We start from the raw sequence: 25,727 nt of genomic DNA, 5'->3' as shown, positions 1-25,727 counted from the left end.
AAATCTTAGACGGTGGAAGCTTCACCGCCAACGAGAGCAGAGTCCTTGCTCGCGGAAGGGACTGGGAGTTCAAAGTACCAGACTGGACATTCCTCGTCAGTGATGGCAAAACTGGTCGCCAGCTGCTATGGGATTATGGTCTCTCGGAAGTATGGCGGCGCCGAAAGAGCTTGTGCGAAGTTGTCGATACCGATTGACTGACTCTGCACAGGATACAGAAGAATTCACACCTTTCATTCAAAACAATCTTTTCGGAGAGCTACGTCCTCGGTCACCTCCTAAGTCGGTAGCTCAACAAATCTCGGAGCACAGCAATACCGCAGCGGCAGCGCTCGAGACCATAATCTTTAGGTGCGTGACCTGACACTTGGGAATGTTGCAAGTTAATGGCATCTAGCCACGCCCACTGGGATCACTGTCGACCATTCTGGAAGGATTTTCCGCGGGCACGAGCCTTCTTCGGACCGGGGACATTCGCGCACTGCCAACCGGGACATCTCAAGAACCCTCAAAATCAGTGGGACGGCAGGATTTTTGACGCGAGTGAAGGCTTCAACAGGTGCCGCGAACTGGAGGGGCCGTGGATCGAATTTGGGCCATTCGAACGCGCCATGGACCTCTTTGGTAGTGGCAGCTTTTGGGTCATTCAGGCACCTGGGCACATGGCCGGCAACCTGATTGCGGCCGCTAGGTTGAGAACGGGGACTTGGGTTGTTATGGCGGGTGATTGTTGCCATGCACGGTCAGCGACTCTCTCGAGTACTTGGATACCACAACCTCGCATGGCTGACTGATTCAAAGACAAATTTACGAAGGCCTCGACGACTTTGCCATCTTCACCTTACCTGGAGGGGCTAAGGCATGCTTACAAGAAGATGTTTTGGCTGCGAAAGACACCCTGGCGAGAATCAAAGCGTTCGAAGAGAATTATTCTGCCACAGTCTGTTTGGCCCACGATGCTACTTGGTTACAACAGGGCTCGGAAGATCCGTTGCTGCTGTCTCTCACGAGTGCAAGTATCAGACAAGCCTTCCAAACGAATCTGTCCTTAGAGGACTAGGGCAGAAACAGGAGCCAGCAAAGCAGGAAGTGGGGTTTGACCTTGTGAGATTGTTGCAGCGCGCGAGAAAGGGTCGAGCAACGGTCGCGCCTCCACATCCCCCACATCTCCACAAACCTCCCAGTTGCTCGATCTGTCGTGATCTGTTCATTCACTAGTTCTTCCACTTCATCTCAATCGATCTTGTGAATCCTCATCGCCTGTCCTACGTCAACGGACCGGGATTGAGCAAGGTTCATGCACTATTCGAACTATACGTGGAGATTGCGGAAAACCATAGAGCCTTGTCTCTAGACGCCGTAAGATGTAACGCACAATGTCGAGATTCCGCAGATCCGACGACACAAATCCAGAGCATCAAGAGTATACATACCATCGCTCTTGTCCACATGTGCAGTATCCTCCACATGGGAAAATCGTGACCCAAGTGCGCCATGGCTCGGTGGAGTCTCCTTCAAAGGCTCTCAGGGCCCTTTAAAAAGTCCCTAAATCGCGAAAAGAGCCTGCATAAAATTCCCTGAAAATCGTATTGTTCTGACCCATTCAAGATGACACACTTGGAGATCAACACTAAGCTTCTGGCGACCTTGAAAGACAGGATCGTCGTGCTCACAGGCGGGGCGACGGGGATTGGAAGAGCCGCCGTGCGCGAGTTTGCCTCTCACGGCGCCAAAGTGGTCTTCGGCGACCTGAACGAGCCGCTGTCGAGAGAATTGGTCGCAGAGCTGGGTCCCAACGTCACGTACCGGCATTGCAACGCCGCCGTCTACGCGGATCAGCTGGCCCTGTTTGATTTAAGCGAGAGACTGCACGGCCGGGTCGACATTGTGGTCGGCAACGCCGGGGTGGTGACCGTGCAAGACATGTTTGGACAGAGCGCGGAGTGGCGGCGGGAGCCGGACGTGAAAGAGATCGAAGTCAATCTCAAGGGCGCGATGTACACCGCGAGGATTGGTCTCGCGTATCTGAGAAAGGCCGGACGCGGGGGCGATATCATTCTCACGAGCAGCATTGCGGGTTTCAAGGAGAGTGGAGGGCTGGGTTCTTACACGGCCAGCAAGCACGGTGTGGTGGGCCTGGTGCGAGGCCTGAACCTGACCGCCATCAAGGAGAACATCCGCGTGAACGTGGTCTGTCCGTGGATGACGAGTATGTGGTCCCCCATGAAACGACGCAAAGTTAATCAACTGACAAGGTGAACTGTAGAAACACCCATGGCAGAGTGGTTCCAAGATGACTGGATCGGCTCTGGCCTGCCAACGAACGAGCCGGAGGACGTGGCGAGGGCGATGTTGATATGTGCCACTGCGAACAGAGGCCACGGCGACGAGACGCATCAGAATGTCGCCCTGCCGTTCGCAGGGAAGATCCTCTGGGTGGGGGGAGGAGGCACGTATGAGATCGAGGACCGAATTCAAGCCTTGGAGAGCCAATGGCTGGGAGAAGAGAATAGCAAGGTCTTGGCCCAGGGACAGGAGTTCCTTGCGGAACGGGGTGGCTACAAGTGAGTAAGTGAGTGAGTGGCGTTGTAGAGCCCCGGTCCCAGAAGATGTCGAGTTGGTTCCGACTAATGGAGGACCCGGCCGGCTATTCTAGCTTAGCTGAAGGATGGAGGATGGTAGTTTCCTGGGCTTGATCACTCTTTCATTGACAGATCGAGGACGAGCTTCCCAGCAATGCCAGCGTGGTAGTCCTCAACCAGCTTGTTGAGCTGAGTGAAAGGATACGCTTTCACGCTAGCCCTAACACCGTGTTGTACGCAAAAGTCCAACATCCCCTGGAGAGCCTTGTTCGACCCGATCAGGCTGCCCACCACTCGAACGCGTCGGAAGACGAGGTCAGCAGCTGACACTCGAAACCCCTCGGAAGGGAACGACACCACGACCACGAGACCACCGTTCCTGACCAGATCGATGCCGTAGTTGAACGACGTTTGGCTTTCAGGCAAGATCAGAACGGCATCCAGCCCCATCTCTGCAGGGTGCCGTCTTTGGTCCTCTTGGCCGAGTCTTTGTTTAACCAAGGCCGCCGGCTCCTGAGAGGCATCGACCAACTCCGCACCCGTCTTCAGTTTTGCGGCGAGTTCTAGGGCCTGTGGTGCCACGTCGACGCCGGTGGTCTTCAAGCCCATTCGAGTCGCAAACTGCAGCCCCAAATGCCCGAGGCCGCCACCGCAGCCGATGATTCCCACCCGCTGTCCAGGTCGAAGTTCACACCTGACGAGGGCGGCGTAGACAGTGAGGCCGGCGCACATCAACGGCGCAACTTCGGTGGCAGACAAATCGGTCGGGATCGTCGCGACTTGCCTCGAGTCCACGAGTGCGTATTCCTGAAAGCCACCGGGTTCGTTGATACCCAGGCCGCCACCGGCATGTGGACAGTATACAGAGAAGCCGGGTTCATCGGGATCCGGGCCAGAAGGGTTCCGGCATTCTAGACAACTTCCACACGCGTGGTAGCCACGGCCGGCAACAGCCACTCGGTCTCCAATCTTGAAGTCATGCGTACATTCAGACGGCAGGGCCACGACTGTCCCGGCGAACTCGTGACCGCCTACGTGAGGAAGCTTGGGTTGGCTCACGGCACCGGATGCGAGGATGGCATCTGTGTGGCAGTATGAGGCCGCGTCGACCCTAATCAAGATGTCATCGCGTTGTTCGATCGTTGGTATAGGCACATCACGGAGTTCGTAGGGTGAATTGAACTTTTCAAGAAGGTGAGCCTTCATCGAAGAGGGGAGTTTGGGGGAATCCATCCGATGCTTAAGCATGAACAGAGCTGTCCTAACTCAAATGGACCTTTTCAAGCGTGTCAGCTTTCGGCGCGGGTTCATTGATATTGTGCATGGTGGGAGCGAAGTCTCAACGCTGCCATGGTTCATTATTAGGTACTAACGTGGAGGGCCATTTGCCTCCCAGACGAGTCCCCCCACATAATGTACCTTGTACCCTCCGCAATTCGTCCCCACACGGCTGAAGTGGCAACTGTCTCGCGCACGGGATGCTGAGAGTTGGCTAGAGAGCACTCTGCTCATGCCTGAAGTATGGGATCCAAGGCGCCGAAATTGAAGCCACCAAAAGTCACATCAGAGAAGAGTTCCGCGGTGCAGTCCTCCAGACTCTGATCTGGGTTGTGCAGGAAAAGGTCATGGGGCTGGTATTCTGCCGGATTCTGGAGCCTTGGACTGGTTCTCGATGGTGTCGGTTGAATCGTGCATGTGGCAGTTGGCAATGAGGGATGAAGGACTCGATTGTTTGTGGGAGACCTGAGCCTAGCCATGGTTTCTGGGTGAGGGACTGGGCCCTGAGTTCTGATCAACGATATCATTGACTCAAAGTACTGTCGACACCGAACCAGCGTTGGGTGGATGTCGCCAAAAGAACGCAGCAAGCCCATCGCTTTATCGATTGTGGTATCGATATTCCCATCATCCAGATTCGGCACTGAATTCCGTCTCGCTCGAACCGCACATAGCGTAGCCAAGGTCGTAAAAATGACTGCGTTCATAAGTATCTCGAGGCAAGAGGTGGTTGGAGCCTCCACTTACATTGCAAAAGTAACCACCAAGGCCCTAGGCTCTTTTGTTCATAGTACTCCTTGACCAGGCTCAGCAATTCTGTGCAACACTGAATGCATTGCTCAATGCTGGCGCTCAATATGGATTGGAAGAATGTATCGTTCCGACACAGATTCTCCTTACGGCTGTCGAATTTTAGTGCAAAGATCATGTTCGGCCGGTGAATCATGAGTCTGGTGTGTAAATACCGAATCTGCAAACTACGTTGCTGCATACGGAGTTTTGGGTCGGTGTTGGCATAGTTGAAGCGGAGATGCTCGGGGAGGTTGTCGAGCCAGGTAGAGAGTTTGCTCTCCTGTTCGAGGGCGACTGACGTTTGAGTATAGATGGCGCCTCTCGTATCATGATTCCGATTCGCGTCATGGTTCACTTCTTGAGACAATTTCCAGGGCGCACTGGAGCCGCCGGAGGAGAGTGATATCTCCGATATGTGGATCAGGTCCATGAGATGGATGAAGAAGAGAAGCTGGGACGGCGGCCTCCCCGAGGAGCTCGCGATATATGTAGGGAAGATTTGATCGTCGTCGACGGCCGTGGGCGGGACCGAGTGGCCAGCTTTGACATCTAACGCTGGAGGTCGGCCATGCTTCAAGCTGATAAACCTAAGACTGTTTAGAAAGTCCGAAGAAGCAGACTGTTTCGAGCTTACCGGTCAAGGGAATATATCGACCACCAAAGCCTCTTCCGCAACTCTTTCTCAATCACCCTGATATTCCAAGCAGACGGGTCGACGTGGAGGTTCAGTGCTTGTGCAGTCCTCACTAGCAGACCTGTATTGACCCACATACGGTGAAATTGCATGCTGCTGTTGAGATGCAATGTCACAAGAAGCAGGGCTTGAACAACTTCGAGGGACGCCAGCTCATAACAAACCAGCAGTATCAAATCAGTGGCACGTTCGTGAAAGTCCTGGGACAGTTCGTAGGTCCGTGCTAGACCCAAATCAAGATAATCACAGCCGTAGGCAAACACCGCGTTGACCATGCTCCGAAATGCGATGCTCCCGGACCGGCGATCGGTGTACAGTGCATCGACTTCTTTCCGGAAACTGGGCTCGTGAACCAGCGGCACAATTGGGTATACGTGGTCGAAGAACAGGTCCACCAGGCGATTTGCCAGTGCACGTGGTGGGAGAACAAAGGAATCATCCAGTGGATATTGTTCTTCGCGGATCATGGCGTCGGCGTCCTGGATTGAGGAATTCTCGCTTTCTGCATCCCCATGCGTTGCCCGTGCATCAGATGGAGAGGTGCCGGACGGCGCCACTCCAAAATCAGCCAGCGCCGAATGAATCGAAATCTCTCCTAGCTGTGTATAAGCGTTGATGATATACTCGACAAGGCAGCAGGCTCACCATATTTAATGACCTTGACGAGATCATGGTCTTTCTCTAAAGAGGTGCAATCTGGATCTGGCAGTACAGGGTGCATGTCGTGTAGAGGAATCGCCCTTGTTCGAACCCGGGGATTCTGCCACTGGAAATCTTGGACGAGGGCCTCGTCCGTGGACTGGCGGGCTGTAGGGGCGACATAGCTGGGTGCATCCCGTCTCTGCCCGAGTTCCTGCTCCAGCTTTCGTATTTTCCGCTCCAGCGTCTCGACGTAGCTGTAACACAGTCAGAAGATGTCACTGCCCCGCGGTTTCAGGGAGTGCGTACCCTCGGTTGGCGGCCGAATATTTTGCAGAGTCGTCGTAGATGCAAGTCAAACTTCGCTTGTTACAGAAGCCACATGCCGGGCGGGATCCGTCGCACTTGTTCTTACGTTTTCGACAGGTGAGGCAAGCCAGTCCGGATCGCAAACGATCAACACCGCCCCCGTAAAGCTGCGAAGTACGAGGGTCCATGTCCGTGCATCCCAAACGCTGACGATGGAAGAGAAGAAGAAGAAGAAAACGGGAAGTCGACAGCGAGGTCGAAGCTGAGTTCAAGCGGGGGAGGCTGCCCAGAGTCCAAGTTGCGGGGCATTTTCTGGGGGCAATTCGAAAGCAAAAGGCCCCAGGTGGCCTGGATGGAATGATTTGAGATCCCGCCAGTGGCTACGGAATCAAAATAGATCAAAATTGCCCCATTCACAGCTATTGAACTAAGTAATTATGTGCAGATTAGCGAGTCGAGATCTTGTTCTCAGACCCCATACCGAGTGCTGCTCTCTGGACGGAGTATTCTAGCTCGACACAACCAAATGATCTCATTGTACAATAGATCCGACGTTCTGCAGCCTGCAGCTTAGAGCCTGGCGCGCGGCTGTATCCCGCCTCTGATCCATGGGCTCGCATCTTTGACCTCGAAATCGAATACTCGGTGGTTTTGACCAGGCGGAGGAATATTCTTGGGAACGTACTCTGTCCCGTCTACAATTGAACTCGCTGCCGCATCAAACTCGTCATAAGCATACTGTTGGGGGTCATGGCCAAACAACCACTTGGGTAGAGGCATGGAAAGTGATTGGGGGTCTTTTTTGGCCAATTCCCAATCCGTCTTGTGCCAGATTTCTCGTGTTTCTTTGCCGATCTGTTGTGCCAGTGATGCGCGGGCATATCTGGGTTGGAGTTAGCGGGAAGCCCGTACAACCAGAAAATATGTGCACTTGCCTCAGTCTCTCGCATGTCCGGAGTGCAAGAGGTACGTTTGCTTTGCCTGAAAGCTCGAGGCAGATGGCGATGGTAGCACCATCCTCCAGGGCCTGGCCGGCTCCCTGAGCACTTGTCGGAAGGAATGGATGGGCGGAGTCTCCGAGCAAGATAAACCTTGCGTTCTTCGACACCCATTTGGGAAGAGGATCGCGCCAAACCAATTTATAGTCGACCAGTTGCGTTTTTGGAGTGGCCATGACAACGTCGTGGATGCGCTTGTTCCAGCCTTTGACGTAGCTCAAGACATCTTCGTGCTTGCCGGGGAATGACCAAGACTCGGCCACATTGTCGTAGATGTCCTTGTGCGTAATGTTCCAGACCACGCCTCTCATTCCCGAGCACGTGCCCAGGATGCAATGCATGTCTTGCCCGATATAAGTCTCCATTTTGTCACTATCCCCCTCGAACATCCACGCAAGGTCGGGGTTCTTCTTGGCCTCTGCTGCATCGAACCATGCGCGGTATGTGGCATATCCCGTTGGGTACGGCCGGTCATTCACACCGACCACAAAACTGCGAGCCTTTGAGTGTACCCCGTCGCAGGCAAGGACGCAGTCAGCCGTAATTTTCTCGCCGTCGACCACCACGCCAGCCTCCGTCTCATTCTCAAAATAGTCTTGAATGCGTTTGCCAAAGTGAATTGGGATACCGAGCTCTCGTAAATGGCTGGCGAGGATGATGGCCATCGGGCCGCGAGGCGCAGTATAGCCAGAACCGGCATTATAGCCCACCATCGGTTGCGCGTACAGGATTTCGCCCGTGTCGTATTTTCTGATATTGTTGGCACGCCAGGAGGACAGGAGCGGTGAAAGTCTCCGGTGAACACTGCCATTCCCCCACTTGGCTATGATCTGTGCAGCGTTGCCTGTAATCCCAATGATGTCTCCCAGTTGCGTAATCCCGGGCCACTGCTCGTACACGACGACGTCGTGACCCTTGCGGTGACACTCGACAGCCGCAGCAGCTCCAGAATAGCCCAAGCCGATGACAATGACTTTGATGCCGCTGGAGCGGGGTTTGACGACGCCATCTGGACCCGCGCCTCTGGTGTTTCGAGGCGTCTTTGCCATTTTGAGTGTGGAAGATCTGGCAAGTTTTCGATGTTGAGAATGAGTCGGATAAATGATCACGTAGAACCTCACGAATGCAAGGCATTAGATTCCCTGTGCGACATTTCGACCCTTGATTTCTCGATGCTCTCGCACTAGGCGGCTCCACGTTAATGGTCTGGGCCTTGTGAGGGTACTCCGTCCGTACCGACAGTCAAGTGCTCCATACAGACATCCATGGGGCAATGAAGCTGGGGCCCCATATTCGCATCCGGGAGGCGGGACCCACTCCGATGCTGTGGCGCAGGGTTTGTCGGCTCCAATCCGACGACTACTCCACCAATATCGTTCCGAGGCATAGGAGTTGCAGTAGACTGCGTGATACTGCGAAGCAGATACCAAAATCATGACGTCCAACGTGAAGAATCATCGTCCAGAAGCCTGTATCGACAGCAGACTGCTCTTGAGCTCTTGCTTGCACTATATCACCAGCCTTTACAGTCTGCGTTGGAAGCGTGCCTGCTGGCTAACCCTCCCTTTTTGGCCTTTGTGATTGCTGTGCCAATTATGTCACTCCTTGCCAGTCTGTTAGGCAATATTTCCAGTCAAGGCCGGAAGCTGGAGGAGTTCCTTGGGAATGACTCGCCTTCCCTATTTGAGACTGCCGGATGGAAGTACGACGACCAATTGCTCCCCCGCGACGCCTGGGAGGCTTGTCAGGAAATGATTCTAGACTGCCAGCAACTCATTGCCCTGCTCATGCCCAGAAAGCTGAAATTGATGTACGAAAGTATCTCAAACAACGCGGCAGTGGCTTTGGAGGTTGCTTGTGATCTCAAGATCGCAGATCAGATCGCGGACAATGGCGGAGAAATTACGCTGTCTCAATTGGCGAAGGTTTGTCAAACAGATGAGCACAAACTTGGTAATCCCAGCTTCGCCAGAAACATTTTGCTTGGTATTGACGCGGCACCTGCCAGGTTGTACTATGCGGGTACTGACTCATCGTCACATCTTCTCTGAAGTTGCACCCGACATGTTCCGCAACAATCGACACAGCATGGAATTGAGGTCTGGAAATGGGGCCAGAGAATGCTGCCTGCTCGAGTAAGTGGCTCTCACACGTCTAGGTGGCAGAACAGGCTAAAGCGATCTGAACAGAGTACAAGACGCGTACAAGGCAGGGCCCGCCTGGCTTACGGTCATGAAAGACCCGAAGAGAATGCACAGTATTGATGCAAAAGATGGCGCATTCGCCGAGGTTTTCGGCAAAGGCGTTCTCGAATACATCTTCACTCCAGAAGGGTCAAACTGCATGACAAACATGACCGTTGGGGTTCCGTGGATGTCAACAATCACTGTTGCAGCCACACGCTCTGACTTGCCATGGGACAGCTACGGGACTACCGTTTGTGATGTCGGGGCCGGGCTCGGTAGTGTGATGCTGGAGGTAAAGAAGAAATTTCCATCTTTGAACGTCATATGCCAGGAGTTGGAGCATATGATTCCAGTCATGAAAAAGGCATGTCATCCGTACCTCCGCCCTTACGCCACTGACCGCCTCGCGCAGACGTTTGAGGGTTACGAGAAGGAGATGGAAAGAGGGGAAGTTATACTTGAGGCCCACGACTATTTCACTCCCCAAAAAACAGTGGCAGATGTCTACTGGTTACGTGGCGTGATGTAAGCGATCACCCTGCTCCTTCAAGGTAGAGGACTAACACCATGCCCACAGACGAGAATATGAGGATGACGTTGCTGCCAAAGTTCTCGCTATGCTGAAGCCGGCTCTGAAGAAGAACCGCAAGGCAAGGGTCATCGTGAATGAACTATTCATCCCAAGGCTGGTCGCCTCAAAAGAAACCGCGAATCAGCCAGCATCACGAAACAACTCCAGACAGCAATCAGGCTGGCCAATGGTTACACAAATGCAACAGCTTGGAGGTCAGCAGCTATTCAGCGGAAAAGAAAGAACCTTTGAAGATATCAGAAAAATTGGTGAGATGGCAGGTCTGCGATTTGTCAAGTATCACAGGTTCAGGATGTTTACCGGAGCTGCCGAGTTTGAGTTGCCCTCGAGCCCCAGTTTATGATAGGTCTGCAGCAAAGTCGCAAGGGTAAAGCGGACAAGAGGTAGACAAAAGACCTTTGAACTGAGATAATATCACTATATCACAAAAGACCATAGCCGCATAGCTGCATTTGAGCTTCTCTTCAGTCGTAGACTACAAATTTACGGCCTGAACGATTCAACATGTCCTCCATGGTCCACGGCTTGTGTCGATATCCCTCAGGGACATTCTTTGGTACGAATTCCTGGTTTGTGTTCAGGCACTCCACCACCTCGTCGAATGCCTCGTACGCATATGCTTCAGGATCGCCTCCGAAGAGCCAGTACGGCTGCCGGAACTCCAAGATTTTGGGGTTCTTCTGGACAGCCTCCCAATCTGTTTCATGCCAGAGGTGCCGCAACTCCCAGCCCATGCGTTGTGTCAGGTTGACCCGAGTAAATCTGCAAGGCGCCAAGTCAGGATTAAAATGGAGAGCAAGAGGAAAATCAACTCACCGAAGCTTCTCGTATACGCGCAGGCCAAGAGGAATATTGGTCTTGCCCGCACGGTCGAGCACAGCACCTATCGTCGCCCCATCCTCGATGGCTTGAGCCGCACCTTGACCCGAACTTGGAAGATGGGGGTGGGCGGAATCACCAACAAGGGCAATCCGCCCTCCTCTCGAGACCCATGACGATACAGGATCCCTCCATAGCAATTTCCAGTCAATCAGCTTCTCTGGCGGTATAGATTCAAAGATAGTCCTCAATTTCTCATCCCATCCTTCAACTACCTTCAACAAGTCCTCTTTCCTTCCGGGAAAGCTCCATGACTCTTCGGCTGTGTAGTCGTCCTACCCATTAAAGGTGATCAGTATAGATGGCGCGTCTGGGAAACTCTACACCTACCCTGTGCGTGCAGAAACATGCCAACCACTGCATCTTGACATTTGTCATAACCAGAGCATGCACATCTGGCCCGATCCAAGTCCAATAGCGGTCTTCCTTTGCGTTTATAATGTCGTCCAGTAATGGAATGTCCGGCAGTGCCTTCACTGGAAACCAGCAACGATATGCCGCAAACCCACTCGACCGAGAACTCTCTGGGTTGTCGGTGATGATGGCTCTGGCCTTGCTGTGGACTCCGTCTGCTGCGATTACCGCATCAGCCGTGAATTGCTCGTCTCCGACAAAAACTCCAGCCTCGTGTTCATTTTCAAAGTATCGGGAGATCCGGGTCCCGAATTGGACCTCGACACCAATTGATTTCGCGTACTCGAACATGATCTTGTGGGCTCGACCACGGCTCGGGTACAAAATGGGATATCCGTCGTACTGCCCAGGCAAAACTTGCTTGACCAGCAGAGTCCCCTGGGAGTTTTGACATTCCAAAAACTTCGGCTGGGCTGAATCTTTTGCGATTTCTCCGAGCACGTCTCCCCATTTGCTCAAGGTCTTGGTAGCATTCGAAGGGATTTGAACGGTGTCACCTATATTAGGTCGGTTCAGTGTGCAGCGACATGTGCTCGGGCCATAGAATGATCAGACCTTGTTCAGTGAGTTCCTTGGTGGCCTCAAAAACCTTGACCGACGCGCCTTTGCGTCTCAGTTCTATGGCTGCAGTGAGACCTCCAAAGCCAGCACCCGCAACTATCACACTGACGTTGTCGAGGTTTCCCATACTTGAATCCCGTACGAGTACGTTCTCGGAAACCCTGCTACCACATGAAGCTTTTTGATATTTTCTGATTGTGTTTCATTGTGTTTGGTTTGATCCTGCGTCTTTAGGGAAGCTTATGTGGCGGATTGGTTCGATTGAGCGGATGTGGCATGTGGGATCTGTGGTGCATCGATTTGGTGGTGGGATGCCGCCTTTGTTCTCTCGAGTAAAGAGTGGACTGGTCGAATGTTTTCTACAGAGTTTTTCATCTTAGAATCTAGACGTAAGATCAATGCAAGGCAATACTTTAGGACATCAGTACAACCATTTTGAGCACCAATTTGCAGTCCTGCCATCATGACAGTGACAAACAAGATCTTCGTAATTGTTGGAGCGACCGGGACGCAGGGGGGCTCGATTGTGGACACATTTCTTGGTCAGCCAGGTTGGAGAATACGAGGAATAACAAGGTCTTTGGGATCACCATCTTCGAAGAGACTTTCTGCTTGTGGCGTTGAGATGGTGGAAGCGGACCTTAACGATTTGGAGTCGTTGTCCCGTGCTTTCCAAGGAGCTCATGTCATTTTCGGAGTCACCGACTTTTGGAAACCATTGAGCGACCCAAATCTGACCAGAACACGGAAAACGGGTCAGAAACTCAGTCAATGGGCTTACGAGTACGAGCTTCAGCAGGGCAAGAACATATTCGATGCAGCAGCTACTGTCCCGGTCCTAGAGCGGCTGGTCTTTTCCACCATTGCAGATGTGGCCGAACACAGTGAAGGGAAATACACAGGTGCCTACCACGCGGATACAAAGGCGCATGCAGAGAAGTACGGGAAAGAAAGACATCCTGAGCTCTGGAAGAAGACGAGTACAATTCAAGTCGGCGTTTACCTGTCAAATTTTGCTCAACTGGCGACAGAAATGCCTAAGAAGGTATATGCACCTCCACTATGCTGACAGGCAAGTAGGCTGAAGGATACACAGGAAGCAGACGGGTCTTTCACCTTTGTCAATCAGTTCACTGCCGATACCCCACTTCCTTTGATCGCCGCCGAGGAAGATACTGGCCCGCTTGTTCAGGCATTGCTCCAAGAGCCCCCGGGGATAAAGCTCATGGGCTATCGAGCATGGATGAAATTTGGTGACTTCGTTGAAGCGTGGAGTAAGACCCTCAACGTCAAGGCCAGAATCACCACGCTCCCAATCCACGTTATCATAGACGGTATGCCCGGTGATTTGGAGCCCGACGTGAGAGAAATGCTGGCAGAGGGCATGGCAAATATGACCGAGTTTGGATTCAAGCTGCGGGAAGATCCCGCCTTAACTCAACCTCACGCGGTAAGTTCGTCTCATTCCGCCGTCGACGACGTCGTTGCTCATTTTTACTAGCTGCGACATCCGTGTAAACTCGGCACTGTAGAAGAATGGATCCGGAAGCAAGACTGGTCGTCGTTTTTGAATGGCGATTCCCCTAGATGATTTCCCAAGATAGGTTACAGGATCATTTCCAGTGTTGCTGACAGCCAACTACACAAAACGTCCTTGAAACCTCAGGAGCGTTAGTAAGAGAATACCTTGTAGCTCGCTTAAGAAGTTGGGGCCAATAGCATCTATGTGGCTCATACGGGGTATCTTTGTGGAGAACGGCGGGATGCCGTCGTGCCCCTGCAAGCCGTAGAGTGGGGTGAACTACACATGTGGTATTAATGACAAGGTCAATCTTAATATGCATTTAGTCACAGAACAGCTGTTGACGGTGACAACGATTTCCAAGCACTCCGAAGATTTGCGAAGGCCCTCCTATTTTGTCAGTAACGATCACGATGGGTAGTTCAGAGAAGTCGCAATGGATGGACGAAGTGACAGCCTCATGGCCTTTTCTCACCGCTTACTAGCTAATTCAATCGGCAGTCAAACCTGACCACCATCAAAGCGGTACAAGAGAAGCTTGGAATGCCACCCAGCAAGGTACGTGGAGACCTCTGTCGTCCAAACACAAGACAATAGAGAGTTGATACTCACTCGGGTTTTTCTCCAGTATCACCGTCCTGAACTGGCAAACGAAGAACAAGAAATATTGGAGCACTACAGAGAATGGATCCATTTCAACCACACCGACTTTGGGAATAAGGAAAGGGCAAAATCATTCTACGACCTCCCTGAGACCATGTACTTTGATCTCATGAAAGTGATTCCTCGTGGAGGTTTCGCTCAGCACTACGACAGCATTGACGTGTACTACGACGACTCGCACCTCGCGTGCAAAGATTTGGAAATTGTGGCGACCTCCAAGGACTCGGGCTACGGCACCATGATTCAGAGATATTGGGGTACAGGGACAGATGGAAAACAGTTCTCCTTCACCTTTCGAATGACTAGTCTGTTAAGGAAGATCGACGGGAAATGGAAATGGATCCACGAGCACGTTTCTTTCCCAGTTGATCTCGTCACTGGTCAGGGTGATTTGACTTGTGGTACTGGCACTTCTGGTAAGCCAGAAAACTAAGTACAAGGAGAAGGATGTGACATTTCCACACTCTGTGAAGAAGTTTGACGAAAATGTTTCCTCCTGTTTTCTCGGACCAGAAAACTTCAGTGGAGGAATCCTCGGGTCGTACGATTCTACTAGACTTGCCTACACGATACGTTTCCGTAGTAAAGACGGTGTTGAAGTCTGCGGAGGCCGGGGATCAGGGAGAATAGGAAGATCCCACATTATTCCACTTCAAGAAATTCATGTCATAGCTTGCTCGACAATCCCCACAACATGTGTATGTGCTGGTAATGTGGGAGTATGCCTCCTGTAGTAACAGCCATTGGTTGTGGAAGAGGAAGGAAATGGAGTATATCTTTGTGGACGCGGTAAAATCCCAGACTTTAGCATCCATGACTCTGATAGCCTCGCAACTTTGGCAATGTGGTACTCTGAAATATGATAATAGACCGGGCTGCCTTCTGCAAGACACTTCTCTGTCTGTCACGACTTCTCTGCGACATTGGCACAGGACAAAGCATACCGATCCTTCGTTGTTATCGCCACGACAACCCATGGCTCTCGTACCGTCATCCCTGACGCTCGCCTTGGGCTTTTCGAACAGAATCTTGATATGGATTATGGTAATAACACTATTGCCCGTGGTCTCGGCATTGGCTCTTTACCTCTATAACACGCCTTCGAGTCTGAAGGTATGTATGCCGAGAACACCCATTTTTGTGCAGAACTAAAGCATTTGCTGGACAGGACTCCAGAAGACGCCACCTTCCGCCCGGCCCTCGTGGTCTTCCATTCGTCGGCAACCTCCTCGATCTCGCGGATACCGAGAAAGTGCGAGAAAAGGCCATCGAGTGGCACCGGAGATACGGCGAGATTTTCTACACCAAGATCGGGGGTGCCGACTACGTCTGGCTCTCGTCTCCCCGTGCGGTCCGAGAACTGATGGACAGAAAATCCGCCATCTACTCCTCCAGGGCACCGTCCCCCATGGCCGCCGACACCGTCAGCGGCGGCCAAAGACAGCTGTTCATGCCATACGGCCCGCAATGGCGACAGCTCCGCAAATACAGCCACGCGCTTCTCAACGCCGCGTCGGCCATCAAGTACCAGCCCATCCAGGATTTCGAGTCCAAGCAACTCATGACGGAGCTCCTCGACACGCCCGAGAATTTCTACATGCACAATCGAAGGTACAGCGCGTCGGTGATCGTGAAGCTGACGTACGGCTATCGGCTGCCCAGCTGGGATCACCCCCTGGTGAAGCGCATCTATCAGGTCCTCGACAACTTCACCCACGTTTCCGCCCCCGGTGCATATCTCGTGGACAGTTTCCCGTCTCTGACGAAGTTACCACAGTGCCTCTTTGGGAATTGGCGTTCCGTCGGGCGGAAAATGTTCGAGCATGACAGCCAAGTTTATCTCGATCTCTGGAACAATCTCAAACAACAGGTCGCTGACGGAACCGCCGAAGAGTGTTTCTGCAAGGATTTCCTGGTCAACGATCCACGGAAAAGTGGCATCGACGATCTACAGGCCGCGTACACCTGCGGCGGCCTCATTGAGGCGGGTTCCGAGACCACAGGCACCACACTCAACAACTTCCTCCTTTGTATGGTGCTCCATCCCGAGGTAGTCAAGCGGGCTCAGGAAGAGATTGACAAAGTGATTGGAAAGGACAGACTTCCCGCGTGGCAAGACGAAGAGAAGCTTCCCTATGTCCGGGCCCTGGTCAAAGAAGTGCTTCGCTGGCGACCCGTCAACAAATTCGGCATGCCTCACGCCACGAGCGAGGACGATTGGTATCGAGGCTACTTCATCCCCAGCGGGTCCGTCATTATGCTTAATTGGTGGTAAGTTTGGGAATGTGTGGCACGTTCAAAGATATGCACCCCAGCTAACCGGCCAGGGCAATCCACATGGACGAAAGTCTGCACAAGGATCCACGAGCCTTTGAACCGGCCAGGTATCTGGACAAGCCTCTTCCCGCAGCCGATTACATCAATATCAGTGATCCATACCAACGAGATCACTTCACCTACGGCGCCGGGCGCCGGGTGTGTCCAGGTGTCCACGTCGCCGAACGGTCCCTCTACATCAACATTGTCCGCACACTATGGGGATTCGACATACGGAAGGCCGAAGATGAACACGGTGGCGTCATCGAACCCGAGACGGAAATGGTGCCGGGATTCCTCAGCGTCCCAAAGCCATTTGCGGCCAGTATCACGCCAAGGAGCCCACAGCACGAGAAGGTCATCCGCGAGGCTTTTAGACAGGCACAGGAACATGGTATCAAGTTCGAGACATAGCTTCACAGAGAGAGTGCGCTTCATGGGTGTTGTGGGTAGGTAGATTTGACTCGACTATCATTGCCTAGTTATAGTTATCGGCAGAGTCGACATCCATCAAGTCATCAGTCAGGAGGTGTAAAATCTGAGACAACGTCCGTGATCTCCACTTCCCCATAGTCTGCATCAGATCGGCGGCGTGGAGCAGGACCCTTCTGCACGACGAGAATCCCGGGGCGTGGAAGATACCAGTAATGCTGACACCGCCGCCAGTTTCAATAAATTGGCCAACAGGGTCGTCCTTTGCGGCAGCAGCATCAACCGGTCCAGACAAAGCGCCGGGGTGGTTCGACACCCCAAGTGAGCCGACGACAGACCAGTCGACGTCGTCAAACAGCTCCAAGGTCCCGTGATTCGCGGAATGAACCGTCTCTGGCGCATTGAGGAGGTAGAAACTCAGCACCAGGGCGGATTTGAACAGCGCCGCCACCGTGTGGACGCTGACCATGTCCGATACTCGACGGTAGAAGAGCAGCTTGAAGATTTGTGCGGCATGGACAACGGCCCGTCTGGCCGTGGGCGTGCAGGCCCAGGTGGCAATGTCGCGCAGAGAAGGTGCCACCATGGCAGTCCCGCTGCACCCGGCCGCATCTTCGAAATGCCGCATGTTGGCCGTCATCAAGATACAAGAAGTGTGCCACGAGACGACACCATTGATGTCGGCGCGGCTCAGCGGTATTGCAGAAGGGAGTCCGACAATCTTATCAACGAGAACAGCGTCGCTAGGTGTTGTCTTGTACAGTCGCCACGGTTCCAGGCACCGGTGATCCTCGTTGGAGCACGTCAGTCGGTGCTTTGTCTCGTAGACTCGATGCTGGAGCAATGTCAAGAGCGCCGATATTTCCGGGGTTCGTGAGCTCAGTAGGGGAACATAGAATTCAACAATATAGGGGCCCTGATCGGCTTCGTATTTCGGCCTCAATTGGGACCAGAGCGCCGCCGTGTCGGCATGGAAGAGTTTCATGTCGGATGGTGGGAGAAGTCTGATGGTTTCGGGACGGATCATGGGACATGTCGCGAAATGGCTGGCAAACCAGATGTCGCTCTCGACGATGCCGATAATCAGCCTGTTTCCAGTGAGCGTGAGGCGCGAAGAAGGTGTGGCTGATGTTTACCTTTTGACACACTCGATCTTGGCCCAGGAATGCCATCTTCGTTCTTCGTCGTCGATGGCGTCCAACGTCGAATTCACAGTGAGATCGTCCTGGACAAAGAAAAGTCCGTGCCACTGTGCCAGCTAAGTGGAAGAGTTAGTTTGAGGCCGATCTCAAAGGCCCCATGTACGTACTGCCATTAGGTTGACATAGAGCATCTCCACCTGAGCCATGCATCGCGAGGTTTGCTGATGTCTGATCAGTTTCGCCATTCATCCCAGGGTGAGGTCACTTACGCCAGTAATGGCGGCAAGATTCAGCACTAGCAAGGCAGTGGTGAGCACCCCTAACTGTTCCATGGTGGACCCCCTTCTGGCCATATCGGATTGCAACTCGGTCTCTACCAGTTCCAGGATCATCTAGATATCCTCCAAATTAGCTCCGTAGATCGTGGGGAGGGTTGGAGAACGCACGGTGAAAGAGCTGGACACCAATTTTATGGCGCTGGGAGAGCCTAGAATGCTGGATCCGAGTAGACACAGGACAAACAGCAGAGGAAACGGTGCGTCTTTGGCCGAAAATGTCGGGGGATGAATAACTGGTAGGGTTGGGTGGAATTGATGGAAATATATCTCCAGGGCGACCTCGCATGTCTCGGTGGACGGGAGCGTAAGCCTTTCGGTCCCAGTGCTTGATGGATATCTGTCAGATTCCAGTGAACATGGAGATTCTGGTAACCAAGAGCTGCGAGCGCACGTCAAGCTGTCGAGTGTGAGTTGCATTTGTTGACGACACTCTTCGTCAAAGCCCCATCTCGAGATACGCTTCTCAGACGATTGGGAAGTGCATGTTTGTGGGATTTCGACGTTGTAGAGATTTGCTTGCTTGCTTTCCGCCAGATTGCGCCACAGGTCGGGCATGAGTCGAATTGGTCTGCTTGAGTGCGAATGCCAACGGCGTTGAATCTTCCCAAAGCGCTCTGTTGAGACCAGACTCGTAAAGCATTTGCGAGGATCGGAGTTTTCTTGTAGTCCTCGCAGAGGCGCCGACTCAGGGCTGAATATGTTCAGACGAGAAGCTTGTTGCAAGGTAGGAAGAAGTGAACTGCTCAATGGAAGGACATCGGTCGAAATATCGTGAAACAATAACAACTCTTGGAGGTCGACAGCGCCTCCTCTTGGCGGCTCTTGAACCTCTGCCGATGCCGAGGGTTGGCACTCGGTCATTTGCGGTTGCAAAGTCGTTTCAATCTGGGAAATGGAGTGGTCGGCGTCGTGTAAGGCTTCGTCTTGCCAACTTGGTGATGGAACAGGCTCAAGTCCCAGGCTTTGGGCTGGAATCGCAATATAAGAACTGGCATTTGAAGCAGCACACTGGACCATAGTTGAGTCCCACGTCAGTTCCAGTGGTTCTTCGGCAATGTAACTGTCCGCATCTGGGAGAACAGAACTATCTTGATAGGGGTCTTGTCGCTCCGACACATGGGAATTTGCTCGACGTTGTTGACTCGTGGCAGACAAGTGTACTTGTCTTGTAGAAAATGTAGGCGAAGAAGCCTCAACATCTCCCTCTGGCTCATGAGCAGCATCCTCATTTTGGGAGAAGACAACAATCGTATCCACAAGCTCTGGTAACGGCTCATTCGGCGGTGTTCGCCTGGTTGATCTGCCATCACGGCGAGTGGGGTGATTTTTCTGATGCCGGCGCAAAACGTCACTGAACTGCAGATTAGCTTGATGGTTCTTTATCTTGGAATGAGGAGCTCGGACCTCCTTGAAAAGGACTTGTCACATATGTTGCACTGGAAAGGCCGCTCCTGTGTGTCTATAATTGTCAGCAGCTTGCTATGAGGAGGGTGGCGTACAGGACTTACGAGATCGTTGATGCCGTTTCAGATGCTCGGCTTTGGAGTATTGTTTGCCACATGACAAGCACTTGAATCGAGGCATTGTAATCTTGTGTGCTGAGTGTTCTGGCAAAGAGTCTTTGGATTCCATTATGTACAGAACAAGGATTGGGGGAGCCGAATACAAGGCATCGACTCAACGCACACTCTGAGTCTAGATGTGAAGGCGGACACTGCGCTGGCCCTCTTAACCCATGGCACACACTTCTTGATAGGTTCCATTTTTTTAGCCTTGTATGTATTGTCACACGAAATTGGGGACAGCCAAATCTAGTCGTCGTCGGAGGCTCTCCGGAATAGATGAGCGCCGTTAATGCGGAGGCATGGGAGTCTGGGCACAGGAATTAAGAGAAATGACGGGTTGCGGGGCTATTTTGACTTCTGGAATTCTGTGGTTGAGTGGCTTTTCCTTGCATCCAGCATCATATTTGCTTGGTTACTGTGGTCTCTTCTGCACTATTGACAAGGATGTCTGATAATTCGCTCTCCCTCTAGCACCTAGGTTACAGCGAAGCCCTCAGCGTTGAGGGAACATCTGTGTCCTCTAAGAAACAGTCTATCATCCGGTGGTACATTGTAGGATTCTGGATGAAGGTCAGATGTCCAGCGCTCGGCATCTTGAGATAGCTCGAGTTTGGGATGAATCTGGCCATGCGATCGTGCGTCTCTGGGGGAATCCATTCGTCGTGATCGCCAGTCACGATCCACACGATCGGAGCGCCCTTGTCTTGACCCCTGATAGGCAAATGCCTGAACGACTCGACCGTCCAGATGGGCTCTCTCGTCCACATGGTCATCCAGGCACCCAAGAACTCATCCCATTTCTCCCCGGGATGTGTTTCTTCCCACTCCCGTTGCGTCCGGCTGAAGTACTCGCCCACCATCCATATTTGCATGACTTTCTCTGCATCGGCTTTGCGGTAGTCATCGAGGGCCGAGTAGCAGAACGCTCGGTCGACGCGATGGTGCTGTTGGTAAGCGAGCATCGACCAAGCCATCATCGTCCCTTCGGACCACGAGATGATGGCCACTTTGGGGACTTTGAGAACGTCGAGTACACCGGCAATATCTGCGGCCACCTTCTCGTACGAGAGCTCTCGGTCATCGAATGGAGATCTGCCGTGTCCTGGGAGATCCAGGACAATGACCGTGTAATTCGGGGACAAGTATTCGACCTGTAGCGCATTCCAATCCGAACTGCTCACCCCTCCGTGCATCAATAGAATTGGTACTCGTCCCGCTCGCAGAGTTGCTTCGAGAGGAATTCCAAAGATCGCGTGCCATAGCCTGATACCCCGTGCGGTCTTTACCAGTCCTTGCTGTCGTGCTTTGGACAGGTCCAATTTTGGTGTAGGGGGGAAAATATCCCAGGGGACCGTGGTTTCAGGCATTGTGCATGGGTAAACTGGAAACGTTGTGTTGGATCGCCACTCTCAAAACTGAGCAGATAGATCAAGAGAATTGAAACGCGTATCAAAGAGGGCACCAGGGTATCGGACATGCACCCTTACCCCGTCCACAATTGAGTTCCCTGGGGAACGTGTGTATCGGACCATCCACAGAGAGTGTAGATGGGGTTTTCGGGTGGAGGCCGACGCCGGAGTGAGCCTACAGAATCCGGGGAGGGAATCCGCCCGAGCGGAGAAATGGAGTTTACAGGCAGTCCAGCGTTGGGGATTTGGAGCCCAGTCACCTCGGCCAGACGTACATACAAAAAAGGCCGCTGGAAAGTAAAGGGGGAGAGTAAATGGCCGTCGTCGGGCGTAATTCTGGTAGAGGGTTCCTGAGCTTGTGATGCTCGACCAGGATGCTTGTGGAGTTGGGGATATGGACTATACCTGGTCTCCAAACCCTGTGACTATAGTGATGTGTCGTAACGCTAGCGGTGCTCTGAAGCCACAATTGGCTGTTTACCGTGTATGCATGTCTGAAGGCGTAAATATTCAATTGGGCAGGGTCTGTGATCTATGGAAGCGCTACGTTCCAAACCCGGTCGCAAGTTACGCACAGATGTTCCTGCATAACGACAAAGTCGCAACGTTGATCTAAATAGATACAGGGAAATGTTCCCAAAAATGGTCGTGGATACAAAATGTTCGTTGTTCAGAGTTTTGCCTGCAAAGTGGCCGTGCCGTTGAGCAACTTCCTGCCTTCTTCCTCCTTGTAATCGCTGATTCGGTGGTTCACTTCCGGCGGTGGGACATTCGTAGGCAAATAGGCTGATCCAGTTTCCATCGCGTGCGCAGCAATATCAAACTCCTCGTAAGCATAATCCTGCGGGTTGTGCGCAAACAGCCAAGCGGGATTGGGCATCGATACAGTCTCTGGGTTGGTCTTGAGCAATTCCCAGTTCGTTCGATGCCATACCTCGCGAGTTTCGACTCCCATTTTCTGGGCCAAAGATGCCCTGGAATGCCTTTGAAGAAAAGATTGTTAGACAGACTCGACCTCCAGAACAATTTAGAATCACTTACCTGAGCTTTTCGCACACCTGCAAGGCGAGTGGCACTCTGGTTTTGCCAGCCAGTTCCAAGCAAATAGCAATGGTCGCACAATCTTCAATGGCCTGACCGGCGCCTTGACCAGAAGTGGGTAGGAAAGGATGTGCTGCATCCCCTAGCACCATCATACGACTGTGTTTGGAAGTCCAGCGTGGTAATGGGTCTCGCCAGGCGAGTTTGTGGTCAAAGATCTGGCCAGGAGGCGTGTGTTTGATAACTTCGTGGATCCGGTCATCCCAATCTCTCACATAATCCAGAGCGTCTTCGATCTTCCCCGGTTGCGTCCAGGACTCATTGACATCGGTATTGTCAGTGTGGGTGATGGTCCACGTAACGAGCTTCTGCTGTGAGCAAGTCCCAATAATGGCGTGCATTTTCGGCCCGATGAAGACTTCCATCTTGTCAGCGTTGCCTTTGAACAAGAATTGGAGCTTTGGATTATCGCGTATCAGCTTCGAGTCATACCATGCACGGTATGCCGCGTAACCTGTGGGATAAGCACGGTCCTGTAAGCCTGTGATAGTACCACGAGCTCGAGAATGGACGCCGTCGCATGCAAGCACACAGTCTGCTGTCACCCTTTTGTTCGTATCAAGAATGATTCCCGCTTCGTCTTCATTGTCGAAAACGTCAATCACTCTGTGCCCAAAGAAGATGGGAATTCCTAGTCTGCGGCAATACTCCGCGAACAATTTCATCAGTAGAGGTCGAGGGGCTAGGTAACCTTCGAAGCTTGAGTAACCGGACATTGGTTGACTGTATAGGACTTCTCCCGTGTCATGCTTGTGGATATTGTTCTCAATGTATTGCCCGGCGTGTGGTATGATTTGTTCTTTGATCTTGCCCTTGTCCCATTTCGAAATGATCCTCGCCGCATTTGGTGACAGTCCGATCACATCACCTACGAAGATTAGCAAGACACCCAAAGCGTTGCAGTCGATGCACTCACCGAGAGTCGATACACCTGGGGTTTGCTCATATATGGCCACTTTATGACCTTTCCTATGGCATTCAATTGCCGCAGTGACTCCAGCATACCCAAGCCCAATGACGATGACATTGATGTTGCTGGAGCCTGGGTAGGCAATGCCATCAGGACCGCTTCCTTTTCCAATGTACTTCATTTTCAGCAATTATGAATGTTGATAGCTAGAGGTAACCAGTGAGGAAGGGCAGCTGTTTCACCCGGGGGCAGATTCAAACCACACTTGTGTAGCGTTTCGTACGATCCGAGAGTGATGAGTGTGGATGATGGGAGAGGACCAAAACTCTGTTGAAGAAGTCTGTTATCTTCGAACAGCAAAACAGTCCCAGCAACAATGGTATATGTAGATTGTGGAATACTCTAAGCTTCTGGGTCGGTGTCCACTTCCAGAAACTAAGACTATGAATTCATGGGGGCATTCCAGCCTCGAACACGTCTCCGCCGAACACAATGTAGGTAGTTGCGGGGAGCCATCCAAGTCCTCAAGCCAATGTTACGAGCACTCCTTTCGGAGAATGTGGAAAATGGTGTGGACGCCCCGAGCTTGATTCTAAATCATTTAGCGAGGGGCACGACTCGAGAGCGTTTAGGCATCAGCTGAGTCTAACCCTCCTCTTGCTGTTCGCGTACTATCCATGATGTGGCGAAAACCAGTAATGAAGGACGAAATCCTCATATCCTTCCAGTGAGGCTGGGTGTCCCGTCCAAGTGACTCGAGACAAACCATTACTGAATACCAACTGAGCTGTTCCAGCTACATATTTCCTCCACCGAACACTCCTTTCCCGTCCCAGATTCCCTGGTGTCGAGCTGTCAAAGTCGCAGCTGTTCTCAAATCGACTCGACATGATTGCTTGCCTCTAGTTGCTTGTCCTCAGCCACCTGCACCTCGATTATTTGGGCAGCCCGAGTACGTGTGCACTTGTAACTTTTGAATTTGTGTGCACTGAGCTTCTCTTCAAACATCTCGTCTATCTCTTCGAGAGAACGATCCTTGGTCTCTGGTACCAAGAAATAGACAAAAATCAGAATGATGATGTTGGAGGCAAACCAAATATAGCCGTATTTGCCGCTCTGTATCGATGTTAGCCTTGTCCAATCGCGAGTCCGAAGGGTCTCGACTCACCCAGTTCAGTTCCTCCGGATTCAGGAAATACGGCGCAGTAAATGTCGCAACCCAGTTCCACGCGAACGAAACGCCGATAGACAACCCCAAGGTGTATCCACGTAGTCGCTGGGTTGGAATCTCGCCGGCGCAGAGGTATAGGTACGGCGCAATACACATGTTGTAGAAGAAAAGGTAGATGATCGTAAACGCGACTAGCACCTTGCCACCAGTGGTACTGGTCGACAGATGCTGGAACACTGCGGCCACAATGATCATGCATATAGCTTGAGCTGCAAAACCGATCAACAAAATGGTGCGTCGTCCAATGCGAGTGATCAGCCACATTGAGAAGATGGTTGCAATGAGGCCAGCAGCTGTCATACCGACGCTCTCGGCGAAAGCATTAGTCTGGCCCGCAATAGCGAAGAAGTAGGTGCCGTAGACCAAGACGAATACAGCGCCAGAACCGGTGAGGCAGGACATCAGGGCCACCGAAAGTAGCGTTCGGCGCAGGTTCGTTTTGCGGAAGCAGTCGAATACGGCAACTTTGCCACCGAGCGACGACTGCTCAGCCTCGAAAGATAGCACCATCTCCTGCATTTCCGCTTCGAGTGACTGAGGGCTGGTGTTCTTATGGCGCAGCCGGGCTAAGGCCTTTTTGGCCTGATCCCGGCGGTTGTGCTCGACGAGCCACCTCGGAGTTTCCGGCATGAATGGTAATGCAGCCAACAAGACGCATGGCATGATGAAAAAGATGCATAACGGGATGATATACGCCCTCCTGCTCATGATCGTGGAAGTGTAATTGTCGACAATGGATCCGATGAGCAGTCCGATACTGACGAGGACATTGAAGCCGCCCAAGAGTGATCCTCGCTGCGTTGCCGGGGCACACTCATGAATGTAGAGCTGCGGAATGACGTCCAGGATTCCCACCGAGAGGCCGATAACGATTCGACCAGCATAGAGCGTGCCGACGTTTTTCGCAACTATCATCAGAATGACACCGACGTGGTTGATGCAACAACCGATGAAGAGGATCCATCTTCTGCCGAGATAGGTTCCCATCGGACCAACAAGCAGGCAGGAGACAAAACAGCCGATCAGCATCAGCGAACTTATGAGTTGCTGAACAGTGGGGTCGATGTTCCATCCGAGAGCTGAGGTGTCTGACCGATATCCGAATATCATGAGAAATCCTGGCATAGCCTGGAAGCCGGCAATGGCTCCAAGGTCGAGACCTGTCGTCGTTAGG

General features: G+C 52.4%; 3 protein-coding genes across 3 annotated transcripts; 1 reads left to right on the top strand and 2 right to left on the bottom strand.

Annotated features, from left to right (window-relative positions):
- Positions 1-4,090: 4,090 nt before the first annotated feature.
- Positions 4,091-6,482, bottom strand: PV07_01241 (uncharacterized protein; the record flags this gene model as incomplete). Its single annotated transcript, XM_016387751.1, has 6 exons — positions 4,091-4,363; positions 4,415-4,557; positions 4,608-5,239; positions 5,287-5,941; positions 5,992-6,242; positions 6,295-6,482. 6 exons carry the CDS (start codon positions 6,480-6,482, stop codon positions 4,091-4,093), a joined length of 2,142 nt encoding a protein of 713 aa, XP_016254679.1.
- A 5,905-nt stretch (positions 6,483-12,387) lies between these two features.
- On the top strand, positions 12,388-14,542 carry PV07_01240 (uncharacterized protein; the record flags this gene model as incomplete). Its single annotated transcript, XM_016387750.1, has 4 exons — positions 12,388-12,969; positions 13,021-13,374; positions 13,948-14,004; positions 14,075-14,542. 4 exons carry the CDS (start codon positions 12,388-12,390, stop codon positions 14,540-14,542), a joined length of 1,461 nt encoding a protein of 486 aa, XP_016254678.1.
- A 2,361-nt stretch (positions 14,543-16,903) lies between these two features.
- Positions 16,904-21,269, bottom strand: PV07_01239 (uncharacterized protein; the record flags this gene model as incomplete). The annotated part of the gene is made up of 7 exons (XM_016387749.1): positions 16,904-17,945; positions 17,994-18,115; positions 18,167-18,220; positions 18,269-18,391; positions 18,446-18,674; positions 18,729-19,688; positions 20,452-21,269. 7 exons carry the CDS (start codon positions 21,267-21,269, stop codon positions 16,904-16,906), a joined length of 3,348 nt encoding a protein of 1,115 aa, XP_016254677.1.
- Positions 21,270-25,727: the final 4,458 nt, after the last annotated feature.

The sequence above is a fragment of the Cladophialophora immunda genome (assembly GCF_000835495.1).
Source record: "Cladophialophora immunda strain CBS 83496 unplaced genomic scaffold supercont1.1, whole genome shotgun sequence".
NCBI classification, from domain to species: Eukaryota; Fungi; Ascomycota; class Eurotiomycetes; order Chaetothyriales; family Herpotrichiellaceae; genus Cladophialophora; species Cladophialophora immunda.
This window is presented reverse-complemented; position numbering and strand designations above follow the sequence as displayed.